Source organism: Scomber scombrus, chromosome 20 (assembly GCF_963691925.1).
Source record: "Scomber scombrus chromosome 20, fScoSco1.1, whole genome shotgun sequence".
In the NCBI taxonomy this organism is placed as follows: Eukaryota; Metazoa; Chordata; class Actinopteri; order Scombriformes; family Scombridae; genus Scomber; species Scomber scombrus.
This window is the reverse complement of record NC_084989.1, coordinates 18,903,944-18,928,959: the sequence shown is the minus strand read 5'-3', so window position 1 is coordinate 18,928,959 and position 25,016 is coordinate 18,903,944. Positions and strand designations below refer to the sequence as shown.

Below are 25,016 nucleotides of genomic sequence, written 5' to 3'. Positions count from 1 at the left end.
ACTCCACTAACATTATGGCTTTTCCATTGTTTTGGCTATGACTAGAGTGGAACTGCCACACTGTGAGTCTGTTTCCATTACACAGCAGCCATGTTACAGCAGGCAAGGAAAACACGTTTTTTTATCTGTCTGAGGTGTGTTTGTCATCTGCAGCTCATCATTGTGTTTCTGCCTTTGCTATTCTACCTTGTGTTAGTTCTAGCTGGTCTACTGAACAAAGAGCTTCAAATATCTCCATATGTTGTTTTTGCGATACTAACAAAGCTCTGCTAATTCAGTGAGGAACACATTTCACTTCCTGTAAATTCTTCATAATAAAAAAATCCCATTATTTAGTCATTTAAAAGCTTGGTACTAAAGCAGGACATGTTGGGTTTGCAACAGCGGTAACTTTACACAAAGAGACAAACTCTATACCGAGGGGCTGCATAAAGGGGCATTATAAGATGAATAAGGAGTCTTTTGAACTGTGAACCATACAAAGCTGCTCTAGTGGTGTCCAAAATGAAAAATCTAGAGCTGGAAATTTGCATAATAGGTCCTCTTTAAGATTGTCTTGTAACAGGGGGCCCCAACACACTTGGAACCTCTGGTCGATTAGAACCAGAAATGTTAAAACACGCTCTCATTTTATATATTGTCATGTTGCTACTGTCCTAATCCCACTATCATGTATGTACTAGCCTTTACATACACATAGGAGCCATTTGGGGCTTGCCTCTAGGGTTATACCCCTATGGACAGGGCCTCCATTAGTTGGTAGTGTGTCCTTGGCTGCCTAACAACACTGATACAGACAAGAATAAAAATAAGACAAAAAGCGTTTATGCACATTTCTTGTCTTTCGTTTGCCATGGACAACAGTTTATTTAAGGCTGATTGTGTGGTACTGAAGCTGTGACTCCAATTCTTCAACAACCACTTTGACAAGATGAAGAAATAAATAACAGTAAGCTCTTACACAGAAATTATGTTTATATACTACTAAATTGTTTTCCCAATTTCACTATGTTTGCAAATGTAAATGCTGTCTGGATTTTGTTCAAAGGCAATACTTTCTCCAACAAATTAAGCGCCATATCGCTCTATGCAAGATGCAGGACTCTGGCATTGGAGAGACATATTCCCATTATGTTGAGAGAAAAAACAATTCAGCCAGCAAAACACATTTACTGCTGTAATTTAATCATATTTGAACATCATTTTGAGTAGACAATATTGGGTATTTTTCTATGATCCCAAAGCTGCAGAGATGTCATTCTAAAATCCTTCATTCATATATTATTCAATCTAAAATAACTTTCAGTTCAGTTTTGGTCAAATTTCCAGGGCTTATTTAGTGGCTCAAAGTCATACATAATGTAGGTAATGTAAGCAATTCAGGTGTGAACAAAGTCAAAGAGCAAAGAAGCTTTTAATTTATATAGTAAGACCATATGTTTGTGGTGGTGAGAAGAGGGAAGTATCTTGTTTACTGTACCATGAAGGGAAGTTGAAAAGTGCCGCGAGTCAAGGGCTGCAAAGAGTAGTGTTTTGACATTTTGACAGCGTTAAAGCAGTCAGTTTACTGTCAGGTGGTTCGCTGTGCAGCCAGTCTTTATTTGTGCTGACTGAATGTCACAGTTCTCATTCGCTGTCGGGTAGCTGGACAATGGGCCTGTGAAGGCTCACTGACGGTGTTTATGCGTGTGTGTGTGTGTATGTGAGAAAGAGAAAGAGAGAGACAGAGAGACAGAGGAAGACTGTGAGTAATGCGGTAATACCAGAATGGCCTGTCACAAGACTGCAGTTATGGGAATCAGTGACATTAAGCTTTGGCATGCTGTTTAATGTGTGTGCGTGTGTGTGTTTAAGAAGTGGGGGGTGTGGAGAGTCAGGTTGAAATGCAACAAGAAGTGATGACATGCAAGCAGCCCCCCTCTGGTGTATGGTCATAGCTGGCAACCATGGCATGACTCATTAAGATAGTTGTGGTGGAAGCCAATGAATTAACATTTTCAGTAGAAGAGAGTGCGTTTTGAAATGTGCCTTTGTCTCCTAATTGTGGATCAGTAAAACACTACTACACAAAACTGTAGCATGAGGAGGGTTCAGTTAAGGTTAACAAACTGCTGACACTGGACACTGTTAGTGTAATCAGTTGGGTAATTTAGCAAAGTGACTGATGCCGCAGAAAACATCATAACATAACATATTTATAAATGCTGGCTTTAATCAAAATGCATTTGTTAATGTGCAAACCTGATGTTTTCGTCAAAGCCTCGAACTGTAAATAGCTGTCCAACCCAGTAGCCAAGTTGATATTATCTTAAAACCAAATTATGTGAAAAACCGCAGACATGAACCATATCTTTCAAATCCTGTTGAGACACACAATCAGCTGTTCTTAGCTACTGTTTCCTGAGAACTGCCCCTCAATATGGCTATCCTATTGCAGCATAACTTAAAAGACTAAAGCTACTATATTAACAGGCCCCATTCAAAGGAAACACAACATCGGTGGCACAAAAGGTTGCCAGAAGTTCCCAATTTCCCTGTGAATAGCTCCACAGAGTGAAGACTTTGCTCTTTATGTTCATGTGATATCTGCGAATGAGACAAGCAGGTATTGCTCATCGGAATCACATGCTTGTGATTTGACGTTTAATGGTTTCGGAGTCAAGCTAAATTTGTTTTTTCATGGTTTAAAAGAGCAACAGGATATGCTGGTAGTCACTTTTGAGACATAAAGTTACTTGGAATACTATAAGAGTTGGTTAATATGTATTTTTATTTAATGTGTGTGAAGTGCATTTTTATTTGACCATAACCAACAAATGTTGACTTTATATGTTCTCATAAAATCCACACTTCCCATATCAGTATGACCAATTAATAGAGTTGCACAATGAGTATTGGGTTTGTGAAAAGAGGGGAAACAATATTTTGAATGTCAAAATGATGAAGTGTAAGCGCTCTCTGCTTCCCTTTCTCTTCCTTTTTCTTTCTATGTTTCTATGTTAGATATTGTTTTGAAGTGTGCGTGTGTGTTGTTTTTCGTTATCTGTGGCCAGGAGAACGGAAAAGGGCCAGAGGTCCGCCCACAGGGGATGCACAAGCAATGTTTGGCCGTATAGCAGTGCTTTGTAAACTACATACTTGCTGTCAGGCCTATACACATTACACAGATAAACACACACACACACACACACACACACACACACACAGTGCAGTGTACATTATGCAGGTGTTTCCTGTTGAGATATGATGAATCATGTTGTCTTCCTCCCCTTATTTCAGCTGGGTTTCCTTTAACTCTGGATTACCTCCATACCCCCATGGGAGGAATTTCAGTAGAGAATGAATGGAGTCCAAGTAGTAACAAAGGCAAAGGCTTTTTCCTTGATTCCCATAGAAGAATCAGGCAAACATTAGTCTTTAGTTCCAAACTTGAACATATTAATAATTTAAAAGAAGCAGCCATAATGGATAAAATATGTACTTTAGATGTTTTTTGTCATAAGAGGTTATGTTCCATTGCTTTTCATGAAGCGTAGACCTTAAAAGACAGTAAACACCGCCTCTCCTTCACTACTCATAAAAAAAGGGGAAGCTGTAGGCTGCTAACAAATGGCCGCTGTGGGTTTTTGCGTAGGTTGGCTTGTGCATTGTGGAGTCTCCAAGTTAAAAGTATTTTTACCAGACAGTTTGTGGGTCTGTGTTGATTCATGTGAGTTTCTGAATGAGTATATACGTCTATATCTTGTCTTTGCAGAACCTGCAGCCATGTGATATACAGAGTCAGACCGAGACATTCTCCACTAGGACTGCAGAATCAATGTCTTTTTTTCCTGGTTCTGCATTAACGCTGCATTAGCCTACTTTGTTAACACTAAATGGCAGAAAGGAAGGTAACAGTTTGACCGAACTGACCTCAGTTAACAGACGTCATATGACATACCATTAATACATCAAAGGATTCTGTTAATTTTCTTCCTGTTTATAGACATACTGTACAACGACGATTAGTTGTGTAAGTAGATAATGTCATGTACTTCTACAGCAAGGTCCTGCTTTGAAATTGCTCAAAAAGAGAATTATCTGCACATTAAAGCTGCATTAATCAATATTTTTTACATTAGCAATGGATCAAATGACTGTGTAATGTGAAAGAGGCTTGTAGTGACCAACTTCAGTTCTCCCTCAGCCCTATAGAGTGTTTTAGCATCTTTCAGCTCATTTGTTCCACAGCCTGCAATTTTACTGTTTTGGTTCACTCTTACTACTTTTAATAGATAGACACTGTACTGTGTAGATGTACAGTACAGTATCTATGTAATGATTATAAAGCAAAGGATTATCATTTATTATATTGCAGCAAGGAGAAACACAAGAAACCTAATGTTGGTGGTTTTCAGTTTTCTCCTGCACTCACATATTGCAGTTCAGAGAATCATTCTGTTTTGTCCCCAATTTCCTGCTGGAAGACAAACACACAAAACCCCATGTAAGATTTTAATTGGTCTCTCTATTATATGTAGTGTGAATCTCTTCCCTTCCGAGTGCCACATTTATTTCATTTTTAGACAAAAAACATTATTATTTCAGCATTATATGCAGAGTCCATCCTTTGAAGTGCCTTAAATGGGTCTTAGCCTGAATTGAGCTTCAGTTGTTGTCTAGGAGACGTCTTGTCTTGTTGATATTTTTGGATCTCGGCGTCTCATTAAGGCTTTCGCGCCACACCAGGCCATACACAACCAGAGAATGTGTGAGGGGTTAGATTCTGTGAGTCAGTATACCAGTGCATGTCTGCTTCACTAGGCTGAATTCGCCACAGGCCAGGGCTTATGAAACAGTGTCATGATGAATGTAGTGAAGAGATGTGAACCGTCAGGTCTAGTTTTTCTGGCATTCTGTGTGTGATTGTGAATGTCCGTGTATGTGTGTGTGTCTCCCTGTTTGCTTGTCTACTGTCTCCCCATCTGCCTGCTTGTTGATTCTTCTGTCACTCTGCGTATTTGTTTTCCTGTCTCTCTCCGGTTTTCTTGATCAGTTTCGCATGGCGTCTTGTGATTCAAGTGAAAGTCACGGGGACAGAGAGTCAGCAGAGACAGAGGGAGAGGTTGCAGCACAGAGGGAAGGGGCGATTCTTGTGTTTGTGTGTTTGTATTTGTCCGAGCTCTTGCAGGTTAACAGTCAGAGTCACCTGGGTTACTTACATCTAATACTGCTGCTCCACAGCATCATCCGCTTCACTACACAGAAGAGCACAGTGCCTGATAAACAAATATAGACTGAGAGACTTGATTTGCATGTATACATACGCGAGTTTATTGCATAACAAATAATCTCATAATCTCTAGGTTTATAGTCATATTCTAGTCTTACCTGTAACTGTAAGTCATATCTTTTGACTCATGAAGAATTTTTTTTCCCCAAAAAAACATTAAATCTTTAGTCTAGTCTAGTCTGTCCATAATAATTTAACTCAATTAACAACATTTTATTCCAACTTTAGTCACAGGTTTAAGTACATAGTGAGATGTGAGACCCCCTTTTGTTTCTCCATCATACTATTTTATAGGTCCAATGCTAAAAGTAATCCAATATTAGCATTGACATTGCATTTGAAAAGTGACCAGGGGAAGTTAGGTATAACATGTAATTTTCTTTAAGCACTGACAATAAGCTGATCAGGTGTCAGATTGTTGCCACAAATTATGTTTGTGATGATGTTGGAATGATGTAACTGATTAAATGTCTATATGTCTTGCTCTAGGGGTTTCCCCTTTCAAGTCAATAATAAAAAAGATTTTTTGGGCCAGAAGTGACCAAATTTGGACAATAGGATCGAGCTGACCCTAGTGCTAGCTGGTAGCTTGGTTAGCATTGTGCATTTACAGTCTGTGGTTAACTGTGATAATGACAATGTTAATTTTTGCTACTGAAAAAACACGCTTAAAACCATTAAACTGAACATTGGATTCTTTTGAGGGTATTTAAGTACAACCAAATGATGAACAAGAGCTTTTAAGACAACCAAAATGTTATAATGAATTTACATGAACTTAAGAGACACTGTGAAATAGTGGCAGCCACACTATACTCAGGAAATCTTGGGGTTACGCCACGGTTACATTTCCCAATCAACATTGCCACCATAGTAGCACACTTGTCGATCACAAGTTGCCACTACAAGTTACCTAAAATGTACCCTGGTTTATCATCTATTTTACTCTAAATGGGACCATACTTGAACATCATGCTGTATTGAAAGAGACTTTAAACTAGCAATTGAGGCCATGAACTCACTAGGAAAGTGTTTACTGAAGCAGTAAAGCAAGTGAGATGTAGGGTCACTTTCCGATAAACTTCTATGTAATCTGACTTCTTTTTTCAACCAGTGGAGTTCCCCCTGCTGGCCATTAGAAAGATTGCAGGTTTAGGACACTTTGGCTTCACTTTTCAGACCGGGTGTTACCTGCTTGATGATTGCATAGTTATTACACTGAGATACTAATTAACACTATTTTGCAGATTTAATACTCTTTCACTAAGCCCTTTCTCCTCTTTCTGTCTTTGTCACATCCTGTCTCATTCTTGTATTCACTTAGGTAACCTACATTTTCTCACCTGAACCCACCTTTTTTCTATCTCTCCTACCATCCTTCCTGTCTTCCTCCTCTCACCTCTAACACCTATCATGTGTCTCTCTCTGCAGGAGATAAAGAAAGATAGTAAGCGAGAAGGACAGCCAAGCATGATAAGATCTGACCTTTCCAATGGCAGGGCCAGTCCTGTGTCCGACCCCAGTGCACGGCCAAGCAAGAAAGGTACTAAACTTTAAACACGCTCTCATACATTCATACAACATTGTAGTCACTTGGCTGCTTTAAGTCTGCAGTCTCAAACATAGATCCTATTAGTGTGACGAAGGATTTGGGTCAAGCATTCCTCGACATTGTACTGCAAGACATGTACTTACACTCTTTATGTGCACATGTGCATACAACATACATGTAACATCTCAAATTTAAGATAAGGAAGGGTGACATCTGGTGGACAGAAGGGGAATAGTCCCCTTAATGCCTCACTTGGTGTGGAAGGAGTCAGGGTTAATGAGCAGGCTAATGAATGTAAGACAAACACCTGCAAGACCAGTGGGAAGCATTTGGTTTAAGAGCTCATTAATGAGGTTGTCCTTCAATTGAAAGGTCATAGGTCAGCCTGTCAGTCTTTAGCCATGAGACTGAGTAACTCAGTGAACACCTGCCAGCTCACTGTTAAGTCATGGATTATGGATAAGTGCACAAGCTAATGATGTAACATGTAAGCCCTAAATATGTACGTGCTCATGTTCTGTGTCTGTGTGTTTGTGTGCGCACGCATTACAGCAGAGCAGATCCGTAAACGGAGGTGTAAAGCGGCGTTCAGCTACGTTCCTCAGCATGAAGATGAGCTGGAGTTGAAAATAGGAGACATCATTGACATTGTATCAGAGGTAAGATTTATTACAGTTTACTGGACTGAACCTGTGATGAAAAAAAATCAGCTTCCAAACCACACAAATGCACGTTTTTAGCGTATTTATCTTGTTTTATAATGAGATATGTTGGTTGGAGAAAAAAAAAAAGCATTGGTAAAATTAGTTTTGCATTAGTAAAATGGTTAATTTAGAAACAGTATTTTCATCATAAAGTTTGTTCGCCAGTTTTTATCTTGGTCAAAAATGTTTGTTAGTGGTATATGTTTCTATTTAAAACACACTTGTGTGAGTGTTCCAAGTCAGCTTCAACAAGCAAACTCTTTTAACTTCTTGAACGTGTCGTAAATAGCTGGTTTCAGCCTGATAAAGCAGCCATTGTTCATGAGTAGTGAGATTTAATCATCGACATAAACGACGCCCTTAAAATTACCACATGATACTTAATTTTCCGCTCCATTTGCGGGCATGTTTCATTAAAAAAAAGCTCACAAAAAGTAAAAATAAGAATTTCGTACTGCAGAGCTTCAAGTTCTGCTTTCAGAAATCATAAGTTTAGGAGTGTCAGTAACAGGGGACCCAATACAATTAGAAAATGTTAATACAGCTGCTAACAAAATCTTTTTAATGCAAAGTGCTGTGTTGTGAGGTAGTGAAGATGTGACAATCTTGTGAAGAAATGCAGAAACTGTTAACGTCTCATACGACCACTTGTGAATTTCGTTTATACGTAAGAGAAAGACTCTTGGTACAAGGAATTACCACACACTCTTAAATTACTCATACGTGCCTCTTATTCTGAATCTGTTCACACAAGTGGTTCTTGCATGAAACTCATAATGTAAAAGACATTTGGCTTCCTTGGCTGCTGAAAGAGGTTTTGTGCACGGTATGGATACATTGAAAATAAGTTTGATTACAACACTGATGTTCAGTTGTATCACATGATCTTCCTCAGTAGATTGAGTTGCCAAGATGCCATCGAAGTGTGAGGATGTTCAAATTTACAGAAGTGCTCTTGATTTAGAAGCTTAATTTAGCAGCACTCTGTTGTGACTTTCTTACAAAATTAATCCTTTACCTAAACATAACCCTTTTTTGTCCTTGCCTTTTACAGAATCTGTGCATGGCATTAGTTTCAGGGTTTGTTTGTCTGCATATTTATCTGTATGCATATCTGTATGTATGTCTGTGTTAATCTTTGAATAAATGTATGTGTGTGTTTTGTAGGTAGAGGAGGGCTGGTGGGAAGGATATCTAAATGGGAAGAGTGGCATGTTTCCCTCCAATTTCACCAAAGAGATCCTGCTGGAGTCTGATACACCCTCTGTAGACACGCCCACCTCACAGGAGGAGCTCCGCAGTGGCCGCACAAGTGAGTCTTAGCCAATCAGATTGTGGGAAATTAACAAGGGGCTGGTCTGGTTGTGGTTATAATTTTAATGACTTTTGATGGATAAGGTTTCATGACATTTAAAGGAAAAATATTAAAAACATTTATCTTATAAATATATGGAATGCTGCTGAAAACTAACATGTTTTGTGTGTGCGTGTGTGCGTGTGTGTGTGTGTGTGTGTGTGTGTGTGTGTGTGTGTGTGTGTGTGTGTGTGTGTGTGTGTGTGTGTGTGTGTGTGTGTGTGTGTGTGTGTGTGTGTGTGTGTGTAGGTAAAGACAGCCCAGGCAGTGAAAGTGATGGAGGAGACAGTCGGTCAGAAATGGGGTCAGGAGAAATCCAGCCCAAGAAGGTAATATTTCCCTGTGATTTTATACAAAGTCTGTATAAAGGTTATGGGAAGTACTACAGAATATGTTAAAAAACTATCCTGAGTTTGACAGTGTGAAAGCATCTGAGTGAAGGCTGTTGAGTAGACTTTTAGGGCCCCATCTTGCGGATGGTGGGCGTGACACATGTGTCTTTGTTAGTTTCCCCCACCGCAGTTGTCATTTTCCCGCCCTGTGCCCACGTTGTCTAAATAGCAAATGCACTTGGTCTCAAAATGAGGTGTGGTCAGGCACATTGGTGGCGCGTTGCTATTTTCAGGCAGAGGAAAGTGATTGCGCCACTGACAAAAAAAAAAAAGGACTGAAGTCACAGCTATTCACTGTTTATTAAATCAGCTGATGACACCAGGTTGCTACAGTATAACCACACACACCTCTACCATCGTGGGTGAAGGGGAAGGGAGTGCGGGGGTTGGACATAGGAGAGAGGAGGGGTTGTTGCTGTTCAAGTTTTTTCAAAGTGCTGTGTGAAATGCAAGAAAGGTAAGAGTAGCTTTAATGAGGGGACTTAAGTCCAACCCTTTTAAACCATGCGCCTGGCACTGTTTTTCCGCCGTTAAAATTGCAAAAGTGGATTTGGACACGCCCCAAAGGCACTTGCGCCACACTTCACGCCATGCACTATAGATCGTTAAAATGGGGCTCTAAAGTGAGAAAATGTAGTGTGGTACAAAATTAAACCTACAAATGGAAGCTGTGTCGTAACCAATATTTCTGTTCTCTTGATGTACGCTACATTTGCCCTCGCCTAATAATATGGAGAATATAAGATGACTCATCTGACCACATCTCTGTACACCAGTAACTGTGGTTTTTGCATCACTAAACTTTCAAATGTGCATTCATCTTTCTAATGAGGGGTTTACGAACTGCCACCCTATTATAATATCCCTCTCTATGTAATTGTCGACGGCCTGTTCTTGCTGACACAGTCTGATTACAGCCTGCACAGACATCCTCAGTCACCTGAAGAAGAGTTGCCCTTCTGTTTTTCCTTACATATCTCAATAATGCACAGCCTTCACCGTCATCAAATGTACAGTGTCAACCGCAATTTCCAACCCTATTTACGTATGTCTTTCGCATAGCTGTAAGTGCAGATTTCCCTTTAGCCACTGTTCTTAATTGAAACACCAGGCAGCTGAGCAGTCTTTTTGACCGGAGCAGCCATCTGTGCTCCAACAATGAACCCTCTTTCAAAGTCATTTAGATGTTTTCCTCTTGCTGTCTTTACAAAACATCAGAATCAACTGGGCTTTTCTCAGCATTTTCATACATGCCACAGAGCATGATTGGATGTTAATTGCTTAATTGTACTAATTGTATTAAACATTGCACCTGTGTGGAAGCATTTGCATGTATTAAATATCTCCAGTCATTTATTCAGGTTTTCCTTTAATTTGTCACCCATCTGCTAAATTCACAGCATGTGTTTTTTGAATGCAGCTAGCAGTTTATGTTTGTGGTAAACAACATTTGTTCAAGGTCGCAGACGACAAATGCAAACTGCTCACAGCAGCAGCGACAAATGGAAGGTCAAAGTGCATTTTGAAGGACTTTTATTAGTAGTGTGTGACAGCCCCTGAAAACAGAACATTACAGTCTGGATGGCACAAAGACTGTATAAGGCGTGGACAGGAAAGACTGAATATGATCTATGTTTCATAAGTGAGAAAAGACAGTCTTGGTGATGATCTTTGACGCAATTATCAAAACAAAGGATCAAGATAATTGGCCGTCACATTTTGTGGAACCACACAGTTGTCAAGAGTTACTGTGAACACTATGAACAGGGCCAATGACGTCTCCGTTTGATCAGAATTAAGAAACAGGAAATTACTCTACATGGCATTTTTCACAATAGCCAAACAGGCCAGAGTATACTTCTCAGCCTGTATAGGCACATGCAGCTCAGTATCATCTGCTTAGCAATGGAAATTAATTGTATTCTAGCATGTAATTTGTCTAAGAGGTGAAATATAAAGTGAGAAAACCAAAGTGCCAAAAACAGAACCTTGGGGTACTCCATATTTAACATCATGAAATGTAGACGGACTATTATAGTGCACACTGTGTTCTTTCAGATAAGTAAGTGTGTGTGTCTAGGCATATTTAGGGGGACTTTATGAGCATTTAGGATGTAATTAAGCTCAAAACGTCCCTATCAATTGCATTGCGTCTTTCATGCGCCTGTAGGTCCGAGGGTTCGGCTTTGGTGACATCTTCAAAGATCAGCCCATCAAGCTCAAACCTCGCTCTCTGGAAGCCGACTTAGAGGGGGAAAAGGTGAGACACTCGCGCACACACACACACACACACACACACACACACACACACACACAAGCATTACTCTTTCTTTGTACATTTTTTGATACTGTAATCATTGTATTGTGGGCGAAGGAAGTCCCAGCCATGCCTCCTGGCTCCTCCTCTTCCTCTGTGTCAGTTCTTCAACACAGGAAGTGGTTTAATGTTGAAACACTCACACACACATGCACACGCGCGCACGCACACACTTACACATGCAGACACACACCCCGCAGAGATTTGACAAGCAAAGCAGAAGTGAGAGCTCCAGAGGACTGAGAGTGAGAGAGGGAGAGGGGAGGGCAGGGGAGGTAATACAGTTTTTCACTGACGTTTACATATTCACACACACTGTCTCCTGCTGCCTGCGCTGATGTAGCAAAGCTTCGTCTGTCTGTTAACTGGAAACAGAGGAGAGGACGGTAGGGTCAAGCTTTCTCTTCCTTCCTTCTTGTTCTTGTTCCTTTCTTTTTGTTGTCTTAATTAATTTGACTTGCAACCTCTTCCTCTCACTCTTCTTTCACCATTTGCTTTTCTGTCTGCTTCTTGAGGCACTGTTGGATGTGAAATGAGACAGCATTGTAAGTGCTGTGGTTAGTGTTGTCTTGCTTCTTGAAGTGAGATGAGAGTTTCAGGTTAGATGTACTTTGTGTAGTTAGTCTTTGGGTTTATGAATATTTTATGCAGAAAAGTGAATTTTGTGAGGTTTTCTATTAAATTAAGACAAAATAATAAGAAGTCTGGTTTTTGATGACGTGTTTTGTGTCTATTGATGAGGCTGTTTCACTCTGTCAAATACACATTTTTTGGAGAAACGTTTGGATATTTTATTGGCGTGAAATAAAGTTTGTTGATATGAAATTAAAGAGTCACTTGAGACCCCTTGACAACTCGAGTCGGGGTTTCTGGACTTCCGCAACCTTTGAGGACTCATTCTTTGAAGCGTCTTTGTAATTAGGTTGAACTAACCCTTTGATAATACAATGGACAGTTTCAATGCCAACACCTCTTTGTGAAAACTAGGCATCTCCAAAATGTCAATGAGATAAGAATAGCCCTGATTCCTGCTTTGCGATGTGTCATTTTTTGGCTAATCCATTGGATTTTTAAAAGGCTTATTTAAATCATGGTGTATTCTTTAGTTTTCCAAAAAAAAATTCAAAATCACCCAATTGGGAGATACATGTAGGTGCTATATTGGTCATCTGACGTCTTCTGGCCCCTGCAGACAGATGTGAGGTATGTGTGTTTGTTTGAAGGATGTTGTGCAGCCTGTCCTGCTGGGCAGGAGGCTGTTATGTTGCTTTATGGTGAGACAAGTCTCTCTGCTCCCTAATGAGGCTCTGGAGGAGGTGACAGCAGAGCGTCTCCTTCCGGGACTGGGGGGGTCACTGAGTCATACAAAGCCACGTCAACCTTATAATTGAACTAGAAGGTCAGCTGCATGTACATGAGTAAATTCCCAGTGGGCAGCTACATCAGTGTTCTGCATGGATGCTCAACTGTATGTTGTGAGTGCTGATACTGATTGTTCTGGGCTGATTTTGTGCCAGTATTTAACTTCTCTCTGTATGTCCTGTGTGTACTCTTTTAAACGTTGGGATATACGGTTGTATCCCTTGGAATTTTGTGTTATTTTTATGTCAAAAATAAACCATATATGTACATTTCAGCTTTTGTGACAGTAAAAGCAGAAGTTTTCATTGTTTCCACCGGACGTTTTTTTTTTTTTTTTGGAATGAGTCAAAGTCACTCAACCATGATCTGTTGAATCAACAGTTTAAAAAAGGTCTACCGTGTAATTTAAGGTGATGAGATGGATCCTTAAGGCGGGGTCACTGAGCTCCACTGAAGGGATAAACTTCACAAATGCACAAAATGAAGAAGAAAGACATTTATTGTGGATTAGCAGTGAGAAACTTTCAACACACAGTTTTTAATGTCACTGCAGTCTAAATAACTTCTCATAATTTGAATCTTTTTTTCAACCCTGTACATTCCAAGTTTCATCAAAATCCCCGTATGGTTTCAGTTACTGGAAATATTTATATACAGTTTAACAAAGAAACTGTTGTGGATCTATTGAACTTGTAAAAACAATGACTTGATTTTATTCTCTGATTTGTCACCTTAACAATGGAAGGCTGTCCAACAGCATAAAGCACTAGTGTACAGTTTCCATGTCATGATGAGACACAGGAATGTTTGTGGGGATTTTTATGTATCATAGTGTATGAAGTTTTCTATCAAGTTGCAATTGTTGGATCCAAGGTGTGTGACTCGTGACTCATACTCCGGACTAAAAATCAGGATGTTTGGCCTCTGCTGCATCAATTATGACCTTTGGGGTTTTTTATGTTTCTCACAAGCTTACGGAAGTAAATTACAAAATGTTCCAGCATAAGGTTTCTAGAACATATTAGCACAGTAAAAAGATGTAGACTTGTTTTTTCATCAAAAAGGCTGAATCATTGTGGGTTTTCTGCATTTTAATGTCATAGCAATGGCAAAAAAAGGTTAGACAACTAAAATAATCAGTACAAGATTTACAAAGTAACATCTGCAAATGTCACACTTCACTGATTTTAGAAAGGACTTCTTCTCACTGAGTTAGACTGGTATTCAAGTGGACACCGCACCTTCCTCAGAAAACTGACACCAGGCTTTTCTCTTGGTTAAATTTCCTGCCTCTGGTCACACTTTGTTCTGCAGGTGCATATTTCATGATGACGCAGCTGCATGTTCAGCAGTGTCGAGGCTAACAGCTGTGGTCAAGAAGTGTGACAGCCACCTTACTCATAGTTAAAACATGATGGGAAAAGTGGGCCGTTGCTAATTACTGTATCTTCCTGTTTCCTTTTGTCTTCAAGTACCTATCCATCATGCCTAGTGCTGGACAGGATAGTTTTTTATACTCCATAATACAAATGTAACTTTTTGTTAGTGTCTTTAATGTGTCTGGTGGTTTACGTTGGTAATTTTTTGTGCAGGTTTATAGTTTTAACCATGAGTGAGGTGGCTGTTACATTTCTTGACCACAACTGTATTTGCTGCTGTGTTTTTGAGATCCTGTCTGCTGTGTTGTGCGTCAGTAATGGTTGACATTGCTGAGAAAGGTTTCCTGTGTCTTATTCCATGCTGCTCACAACAACAAAAAAAAAAATGAGTGTATATAAATAAAACTAACATGCTCAACACAGTTTTATAACGGTAAAGCAATCTAACGTGTTACTTTTCTTAGTACATAGAAGAAAAAATCTGAGGTTTCTGTAGCCAAAAGTATGAAAATAGCTCTCAAGGGAAATATTTATAATTTTGGAAATGAAACTATTTGCCTTTAAAAAAAGCTTGTCTATAAGAAGCCTAGCAGCAGCACGTGATAGCTGGACATGGAAACCTGTCTGTGATGTTGTAATGATGTCTCAGTGTTAGTGGCTCCACATGGATCTCATTAGGGAGAGAAGCTAAAGGATGCAGAGAGAGGAGAGGAGTGAAGCCGGCGGGGGGAGGTGGCGCGTTTTTTCTCGGCCGAACAGAGCTGCGTGTGTGTTCGGGACAGACTGGGCCCTTTGAGTGTGTGTTTTCCTGTGGAAGAGCCACCCTGGTTCCACAAACACTGTCGAGGGATCCACTCCAGCCAGAAAACAACGACCCCTTTTAACCGTCTACACACACTCATGCACACACACGTACACACTTCATCATCAAGTCAGATTGTTGATTTGTGCGTGTGAAATCCAATCCCGTCCTCTCTAATCAGCTTGTTAAATCGGAGCTGTTTACTGGAGACAAGTCATTATTTCAATTAAATTGTTTTTATCAGAGTTTATTTTTGTTTTCAGTATTTATAACCCTTTCATTTGAGAAACTGGTTCATTTTTGAATGTTTTTGTTTGACTTATCCTGTTTTTTTTTCTTATTTCCTTCATGAAAAGCGATTGTCAAGTAATTGCTCTTTTATTTTTATTATTATGATTTATGTGAACTAAAGGAAGATGAGCAACCATGTTATAGAAACTAATGGGAATCCAAATAAACAGAAAAAATGATATCATAAAGTTATAATGTATATTTTATCTTAGCTCCTGTGTGACAGGTGCGTCAGAGGAAAGCTCTCATAAAAATAAGATGCAACTGCAGCACATTATCTCATTTACTGCTGGAATATTTATTAGTTTACAAGGTTGTGGTCTGTCTGACCTTCATCAGGTAAATAAAGCTGACCCGACTGTTGTAAACTAATAAATATTCCAGCAGTAAGCGAGACAGTGTGCAGCAGATTTTCTCATTTTTATTATTAGAGTGGAGTCACACAGCCAAGCATCCAGTTGTTATAAACCTGTCAATTTTGGAAAACTCTTTAAACAATAGAAAATGTTCATGTTCATGTTTTACAAGTAGAGCAAGGAGGTGCTGGGTGTAATGTCCAGCTACCGTCTTTGTGTGTATAAGGAAAAAACAGGTGCAACCTGGGAAACAGATTAAAGATATTTTTCATCTATATTGTTAGATGAGGAAATAACAACTTTGACCTTCTGGGTCTTCAAAAGATTGTTTGGTAATAACGTTTTGGAAAATTGGATACTTAACTTCATGAATTGAGGCATAAACTGAGGCAATTTTTCATTTTTGACATCAGTTTAATTGCAGATAATTACTGGCCAAACATAAACAAATATATTGTGCTGAATTGTTTCTACAAATGAGTTTAACAGCTGGAAAGTGTATTGCTTGTCTATTAACTTTAAACAGTAAGTTTTAGTATAAGAACCATAGAACTAGATTCACAATTCATTGGAGTCCATTCAGTGATCGTAGAAGGAGAAATCTGTAGCCTGTAAGATGCAGTGATGTCAGTTTACCACTCACAATCTGCACCTCCACACCAACCACAGCTGAGTCTAAATAGGTCACGTTATTTTCTAGAGAGGCTGTCAAAACTGATCGTAGGACACTCAGGAAGTCACAATCCGAATGTGGCTACACCATAGATGAGCAGCAAAGCTCCACTCATTACCAAATGATACCTGCTGTGTGCATCTGAGGGTAAGGTTTTAAACAAATGTGAGCTTGTGGTCGAAACTAAACCTCTATCTGTCCGTCATGCAGGCTAACGAGGGGAAAACAGCAAGTGTTGCTGCTGAAACCATGAAGACTGAACCTGACAGCAAAGCCAAAGGTGAGATTATGATTTCACAAAACACACTCTGAGAGTTACTTATCAACAGTTCAAATCAAACTATCTGATAAGATGCTAAAAAAACCCTATAAACTACCGTACTGGTGGCACATTTTTTCCAACGCATACCACAGTAACTTGATCATTTCCTACCTTTCATATAAAAGGTTTCCTTTCATTCCAGTGCTGTTTGTTATTAATACACACTATTGTAATGTAGCTGCGGAAGGCACTTTTTTGAAAACGCTTCCTTCAGGCACTTGTGGAAAGCTCCAACATCTAAGATTTGGAAGCTTGATGTGAAAATTCACAAGCTGCCTTGAAGGAAAATGAATAGACAAACGTGAATATTTTGATACGGTGAACTTTGCTGTGATTATAGTGATGAACTGCTAGCTGCAGGAAGCAGAAGAGGACAAAAATGTTTTTAAACTAGTATTTTCCACAAAAAAATGAAAACACTGATTGTGGTATATCTCTAAAAGTCAAACTCTCCAAACTGTCTCCACTATCTTGTTCTGTGTCTTTTAAAGTTTCTCATTATGACTTGTCTGACTTAGTCCTTTATGTGACTGGCTTTCAGGGCGGGAGCTGTGTAAAGTCCTTTTTCCATATGAAGCACAAAATGAGGATGAGCTGTCACTCAAAGAGGGGGAAATCATCAACATTATCACAAAGGTGTATATTTATATCTGTAATTATTTGTTCCATTGTGGGCGTGTCTGCTGTGTATTTGCATCATTCGGTTAGTTTGATTTGTTTGTGCTGGGAGGCAAAAACACTATTTGCATCCAGGTGCTTACTAAACGTACCAAGCAAGCATTCAAACTGTGTATCACCAAACGAGCGTGTTGTCTGTCCAGGAGTGTGCTGATGCTGGCTGGTGGATGGGGGAGATCGGGGGAAGGCAAGGTGTCTTTCCAGATAACTTTGTCAAGCTGCTAGAAGCCGAGAAAGAGGTAATTTTAGCACCAAAACTGTCTGAAAAAGTCTCAAAGATATGGGACATTCTTGAAGTAATGTTTTGTAATGTTTTTTGTGTCTTTCCAGAGACCAAAGAAACCACCTCCACCCAGTGCACCGTCAGCTAAACACACAACAGGTAAGATCCAGCGTTTTCTCTTCACTTCTGTTGTATTTCTGTGTTCTGACTGAAACAGAAAGACAGAAGCTGATAAAACCAAATCAACAAAAAAAGCAGAAACCTGTCAACTCTGACCTTTAGAGAAAAAGTCGGATGTCAAGAAGCTTCCTCCTGAGCGGCCTGAACATCTGCCACAGAGAGACCAGGATCGAGGTACAGTCTAGACCAGTTTGGCCCCTTGCTGAGCCTGCTGTGGTCTGCTTCGACTTACTTCGGCTTCTCATAACTTTCTACTGGTTCTCCTGTTCACCTGACAACAGGCAGAGCACTTCAACTAACACACTTCGCATTCGGTTTGTGACCGATGCCAAAACATAAGGACGATGCTGTTTTTTTCTTATTGCAAACTGAGCTACAAATACAGAACATTAGGTCTCTGTCAAGAAACAAGTGCAAGACCAGTAGAAAAGCAACACTTGCGGCATTTTGTTTGTTGACAGAACAAAGCTTTTATTGATGAAGCAGTGCCGACATCTGTCTGTGTGCGACAGGAAGCGACTGGCATTGTGGTTTTAATCTTGACAAGCACTGGCACCACTGTTACTGCTGCAGTCAGACAGACGCTGCTATGCTCTCGTTACTTACAAATCCACAGTACCTTTTTTTTTTTTTTTTTTTTTCTATTTATATTTTGTGTTATTTTCCACACCGGTGTACTGTATATGAGGCATTTATTTCATACAGAAAATGAGGAAAACAGGGGGAAACAAAAGAAAGAAACATGCAAAAAGGAGAAAAGCAAAGAAAGAGGGGGTTGGAGAAAGGTGCAGGTAACAAATTGAAACTCATAGAGGTTTGATGGAAGACTAAGCTTCTGTAAATACAGGAACATGACTCAAATAAGGCAAAAGCTGTATGTCTTACATTAATAACCATGAGCCCTATTTAACTACTTAAATTACCGTTTTTCAAGTGCTGCTATTTGTTTACCTAAGTAATCCATACTTTATTATATAATAACAATTAACAAAATCCAGGAATCAGGAATAGTTCACTTTGTTCATAGTTTTAAACAATCTAATTTAATTTAGTTTAAAAATGAAAGCAGGGATCATAAAATGCTCCTGACCTGTTAGTTCCATGACAAAAAAGTCAAACTTACAATAACAATGCTTACAAATACTACTGACACCCCTTAATGCCTTATGTTCTGTAGACCTCCAGCTGTTTTCCCTTCCTTTTCCGCCCTTGCAACACCTTGGTGACCCCAGACTTTTCTTTTTCATCTGCTTTTCAAGCTCTCCTAACAACCTCCTTCAGACCTCCTGTGTCACTTTTGTTGCTTTTTGCGGCTTTTTGCCCTCTGCATGGCTGTGAATGTCTGAAAGACTGTTTGTGCATGTTTCTGTCTGCATGTGTTAGTTGTTTTTCTTTCGAACACCCTTTGTGTGTGAATTTGTGTGTGTGTATATATACAGTATATATATGTATATATATGTGTGTGTATGTGTGTGTGTGTTTGTGTGTAGGTGAAGAAGTAAAGGTTGGAGACATCCCCAAGCCCTCCCTCCCATCTATCCTTCCCAAGAAACCCCTCCCCCCAAAGACAAGCTCCTCTTCCTCCTCCCAACCCCCGCGGCGACCTGAGAGACCACCCACTCTAGCGTCAGTACACACTTATATATACATACTTACACACAGTCAGAAAACAACCATATCCCTGAGCGTACACAGCCTAATGTTGTTGTATGGTTTACCTGCTCAGGTGTGAAAGCCCCAAGTCTGAGGGCGGGGTTTCGACACCCGATTCTGCCCCTGACAGGTCACATGACGCTGGTGAGTTTGAAAGTCGGGAGCATCGGCCAATCAGATCAGGATATGGTGCCTCGGTAGCTGTCAGAGCGCTCTCTCTTGAATGTGAAATGTAACCAGCTGAGAATCACGTGTGTTTGTGTTGCAGACATGGACTTAGACGTGGTGGTCGCATCAACAGAGAAGCTGAGTCATCCAACGGCGTCACGGCCCAGAGTCACAGACCGCCGGCCTCGCTCACAGATCATCACACCTGTGAGTGTGTTATTATAATGCAGCTATATATAATATGATGATGGAGCTGTGTCACACTACATACTAATGCTGAGCTTTTAGTGTCTCCATGCAGGAAATGACAGAGAATGAATCATAGCATGCATACTGAAAACACTTGTGATTTTCCCACAATGCACACACAAAATGTCTCCTACTTCACATTTGTATGAGTACACCATGCACACCGCTAACTCAGATTGAAGGTGAGAACAGAGAGACTTTCCACCTTCAGCAGATGAATGTGAAAACAAACTCTGCAAATGCATCCTCCTGCTCAGTGAAGCTCAAACTTCCAACTGAAGAAACAAGAAGAAAATCATATTTTTGAGTGGAGAAATACTTTAAAGTAAAGGATTATACATGAAAATGTGACAAAATAATGAAGGGCGATGATGTCATTATGATGATGTATGATGTCTATGTATGACCGGCAGATATAGTTTACTATAAAAATCTCCTAAACTATCATTTGCATGAATAGTACCGTACAAATTATGTACAATTAATCTGTAGTATGTAAGCTGCTCATGTTTCAAGTACTCTCAGGTCTTGTTTTAGCATTCAGTTGCTCACTGAGTGATGATGAAGAAAGATGTTGTTGTAGGTTAGTGATGGGTTAGGGTTAGGGTTAGGCTTTTGCTGCAACAACAGGAATAAAAATCATATCTGTGTTTTCTTTTCTCATTTAGTTATTAGTTCTGCTGTGGAAAGATGGAAGTGATGTTTTTTTGGCCGTTTCATTTCCTTGTTGACAAAAATTTAATGTTAATCTGCTCATTTCAGTCCAAATCAAGTCCGTATCGGTGTCTGTAGATTGAAGACACCCAGACAGTCAGTCACCTCTAAACACATTTCTTTTTGTCCGTCTCTCCTGCAGTCTTCTCTGTCCAGCATCGACCTCGAGTCCCCCACGGTGGAGGAGAGGAAGAACAGACGGAAGGAGGAGCTAGAATCTGTCCTTTCCAGACCTGTAGAAGTTTCCGTGAGAAAAGGAGTTCCCACCATCTCTGTAAGACATCCACCTTCACTGCACCTCCATGTATTTATATTTTCCAGCAGAGGGCGCCACACCACAGATTTTTGTCTCTCATTGATAATACACACTGACAGATGACCAATTTAATAGAAGGATATACATAATCAATAGATAATAATAATAATCTTTAGTAAGGTTGGGTTTATATTTTTAATGCCAGATACAATAAGAAAAATCAGACGAGGTTATTCAGTAAAGGAATATTTACTGATCAATAGGCAATACAGTTTCTTACTTATTTAAGTTATGCCTTTAAAAGTGCATGTTTTTCAGCTGGCTAAACAATCTCACCATGAGTGTGTAGCTTTCAATTATATCACATGATCTTCCTGAGCACATAGAGTTTGCCCAGTCGTCATGAAATTGTAGATTTCCATTTTTCATAGGACTGAAAGTTCATTGTTGGCCTTTGAAATGACAGTTTAACAAAAAATCAGGTCATATATTTTTCACTTTTGTATTATTTTTGCCGTAATTTATTCTTCTAACATTGCTGGAAGCAGTTTAGATTCATAAAACTACCTTTAGATCTCAGATATGTGGGGAGAATTCAAATCAATGTCATGTTTGTTTTTCTCCATTTGTCCTCAGGCACCTGACAGTAAAGCACCCCTGCCCGCCAAGCCCTCTGTCCTGAACCCACCAAACAGCTCCGGCCATCGCTCCGTCTCCCCATCTTCCTCCTCCGGTCTAACCCCCTCCCCCGAGCTGCGGCATTCACCTATGACCCCGCCAACGCTGGAGGAACTCAAGAATCAGTTGCGAGACCTGAGGGCCTCCGTAGACCTGCTGAAGAGCCAGCACAGGTACAACTGTACACACCTATATACATGTGTATGTGTGTGTGTGTGGTTAGTTGTGTGGTACACAGGGGTGAGTGTGTAAGTCGTAATGCTGATGTGTTTGTGTGTGTTTGTGTGTTTCAGGCAGGAGATGAAGCAGCTGGCCAGTGCGCTGGACGAGGAGAAGAAGATTCGTCTTAGTTTACAGGTGAGACATGACAGGAGAGATTAGACACGTATACACACAATACTGACCACCGGTGCAAGTTTTGAAGTGAGTTAATGACCAATACAACTTTTTAAGTTACATACTGGATGTTTATTAGGTTATTAGTGTTTACTGTTGACAGAATTGAAGCAGAATTGCCCCAAAAGAGACACATAACAGCCCAAAAAGTAGAGCGCCAGATCACTCATGACTAAATAACAGATTCCTGTTTTGATTTGAGTATAGCTGAGTTTCAGTTCTTTAAAAGATACTTATGACCCATCAATGTTGATCATTGCTCAATCATTCAAGTGATTATTGAGCAAAAAGACCACAACTTTGATAGTTTCAGCTTTTTAAATGTGACCATTTGTCTGTCAAAAAAAGCTGACTTGGTTTTATGAGATGTTAAAGACTAATCAGTTAATTGAACAAATAAAAATAATGGACAGATTCATTCCTAATAGAAATCACTTTGTTGACAACTGCCAAAGCATCCTCTAGAATTGATCATCTCAAAAAGGATTTAAGAGCTAAATGTGTTTAATTGTAAGAAACCTGTGTTTTTTTTACAGATGGAAGTAGAGCACATAAAGAAGAACCTGGGGAAATGAAAGCTTAAGCATCCTTATCGTCGCACTCTGATTACCACATCGGAGGCCAGCATTTGAAAACATTCTCACTGTTGGCCGGGTCACTTCAGCCAAATCAAAGTTTGTGCCAAACGATCATCACGATCGACATCAGCAACAACAACAACAACAACAACAACAACAACAACACCACAGCAACCATGGAATCAGACACCTTCCTCCCCCTGACGCCGCCTTATCCTGTGTTTACTTCACTAGTTTATTTCTCTTTCAATAAGGCTTCTCTGTTAAGTTTACTGCTATCTTGTCGGAGCTTTGCTGTGCCACTGGTACTGACTGACCTCGGCCTGTCGCTGTGTGTTGCCATGGTTACAGAGGGCTGACACGGAGCAGCGGCCGCCACGGCGACCTCACTGGTACTTCAGTTTCTGAGCTTGAAGGAAACTTGGGACTCAGCCTCCGTTGCCCAGTTGGTTCAGACGACCTCTGTGCTGTTCTGTGTCCACTCTGCGGCCTTTGCCTCTTATCTGTGTGCGTGTGTTCGTATGTGTGTGCATGTGTGTGAATTACCATCCATGTGACAACCATGGCTGGTCCTGACTTCTTCCACGGGCTAGTTTTGGTAAAATATTTGGGTTTAGAGGTAAGATTACAATCAAATCCATATGTTTGAGGCACATCATTAGCATTACGGTAACAGTTCTACACACTGTACTTGATGTTTCTCTGGTATACTGCGGGCGTGATTTTGAAGCATCAGGTACTAACATTAGTTAGACATATTTCCCCAATCCTGGATAATATCTCACTTTATTCTTTATGCCACAAATTTCTAATCTGCAGTCAAATATTCAACATGTTGGGAGATTAAAATTTTAACTTATAAGCACATCAGGATTCTCCCCCCTTCAGTGTAATTCAATCATCATGACAAGTTGTGATACTGTAGGTGCTATTTAAATGAATAGTCTGACATTTTGGAAAATAAACTTACTAAGAGTTAGATGAGAATATTGATAGTATCTATCTTCTCATCTAATGCTGAGATAAAAAAACAAGCAAAATGTAAACTATAATGATATTTGACAGCAAATTAAAAATGTATATAAAGAAGTTAGTGCATGAATACGCCTATCTATGATATTATCAAGTTAATATTATTGCCTTTTGGGAAAATTATTTTACTTTTATGACTTATGCACTTTTGCGCCACCTCTGGAAATCTTGTAAAACAGCTGTGCTGGTCGCATCACAACCCCAAACACTCAAACTGAGATCACTTGATGTGCACCTGATGTTTCTGGTGCTTTTTTGGCAGAAGGGTGAAGGGTAAAGTTTGGGACAGGATTTAAGGAATGTAGTCAGTGAAAGATCCTCACAGGTGAAGGAAGAGAAAAATGTGTGTGTGTGTGTGTGTGTGTGTGTGTGTGTGTGTGTGTGTGTGTGTGTGTGTGTGTGTGTGTGTGTGTGTGTGTGTGTGTGTGTGTGTGTGTGTGTGTGTGTGTGTGTGTGTGTGTGTGTGCGTGTGTGCGTGCGTGAGGTAGCATGTACGGCTGTTTGCCTCCCTTCCTTAAATGTGCACAGACTCTATGGCAACCCGTCACTGTGGCCTTCCTGTTTCTGACTCCAAATCTTTCTTTATTTCTTTCTTTCTGTCCTCTTTCTTTCTTTCTGTCTCTCTTTCTTTCTTTCGTATAACAACGAGAAAACTGCTACAACTGAGGCGACAAGTTGTTTTCTTGACTTTGTCCTTTCTCTCCAGGATAGTGATAAATATATATACTTTTATATTTCAGTGTAATAAAGATGCTATTATGTACTGTATGTGTGTATATTTTGTTAAAATGACAAACATGTTTGAATGGTCTCCTGGTAAAATGCATGTTTGAGACAAAAAAAAGCAGTGCCCATCTGACAGATCGAAACAGGGCACTCAAAGGAGAACAGAACAAAGGAGAAGTGAAAGTCCTGATTCAGTCTTAACAACTACCGCAGAACTCCTGCTAAAGCATTATCTTGATGCAACTTAAAACCAGATGAAATACAGCAGTATGTGTAACAACACAACGCTTCAATAAACCTTACTCTCTCTGCATGATAGTTTTAAATCTTCTCAGGGTTTGATACTCCAAATCTTTCATATTTTGCATTTTCACAAAATACCAGCTGCATTATACCTATAAGAGGCTGATTCTGTGTCATTGTGGAACAACATTAACATAAAAAGTGCGAAAAGGCATTATGATCATGTGACTTTATGAATATGTTGCAATAGGACACAAAAGCAGAAGCAAGACTGGGACAGAGGAGATATGATGGTCAGTCTAAGCACTTTTAGACTTGACAGAAGAATAACAAAGATTTAAAAGGGTATTCCAGCAATTTACTATTGCACTTCCATAAAGGTCAGAGGTGAGAGTGGTACTTCTCATCTAATTCTCATCAGGAAACAATTATTACGAATTATTCCTTTAACAAGATCCAATTAAAG

The 25,016-nt window shown here is 39.8% G+C and overlaps 1 protein-coding gene across 1 annotated transcript in view; it reads left to right on the top strand.

Moving 5' to 3' along the window:
* Positions 1-24,343, top strand: part of sh3kbp1 (SH3-domain kinase binding protein 1) — a 34,194-nt gene extending 9,851 nt beyond the window's left edge. Inside the window, exons 3-19 of the mRNA XM_062441690.1 lie at positions 6,704-6,815; positions 7,377-7,483; positions 8,696-8,840; positions 9,132-9,211; positions 11,445-11,534; positions 16,665-16,734; positions 17,318-17,412; positions 17,598-17,693; positions 17,785-17,836; positions 17,960-18,031; positions 19,348-19,483; positions 19,584-19,654; positions 19,779-19,885; positions 20,784-20,915; positions 21,534-21,748; positions 21,869-21,932; positions 22,508-24,343. Coding sequence (XP_062297674.1) covers positions 6,704-6,815; positions 7,377-7,483; positions 8,696-8,840; positions 9,132-9,211; positions 11,445-11,534; positions 16,665-16,734; positions 17,318-17,412; positions 17,598-17,693; positions 17,785-17,836; positions 17,960-18,031; positions 19,348-19,483; positions 19,584-19,654; positions 19,779-19,885; positions 20,784-20,915; positions 21,534-21,748; positions 21,869-21,932; positions 22,508-22,546 — 1,683 coding nt within the window. The 3' untranslated portion in view covers positions 22,547-24,343. The remainder of the gene's footprint in view (positions 1-6,703; positions 6,816-7,376; positions 7,484-8,695; positions 8,841-9,131; positions 9,212-11,444; positions 11,535-16,664; positions 16,735-17,317; positions 17,413-17,597; positions 17,694-17,784; positions 17,837-17,959; positions 18,032-19,347; positions 19,484-19,583; positions 19,655-19,778; positions 19,886-20,783; positions 20,916-21,533; positions 21,749-21,868; positions 21,933-22,507) is intronic.
* Positions 24,344-25,016: the final 673 nt, after the last annotated feature.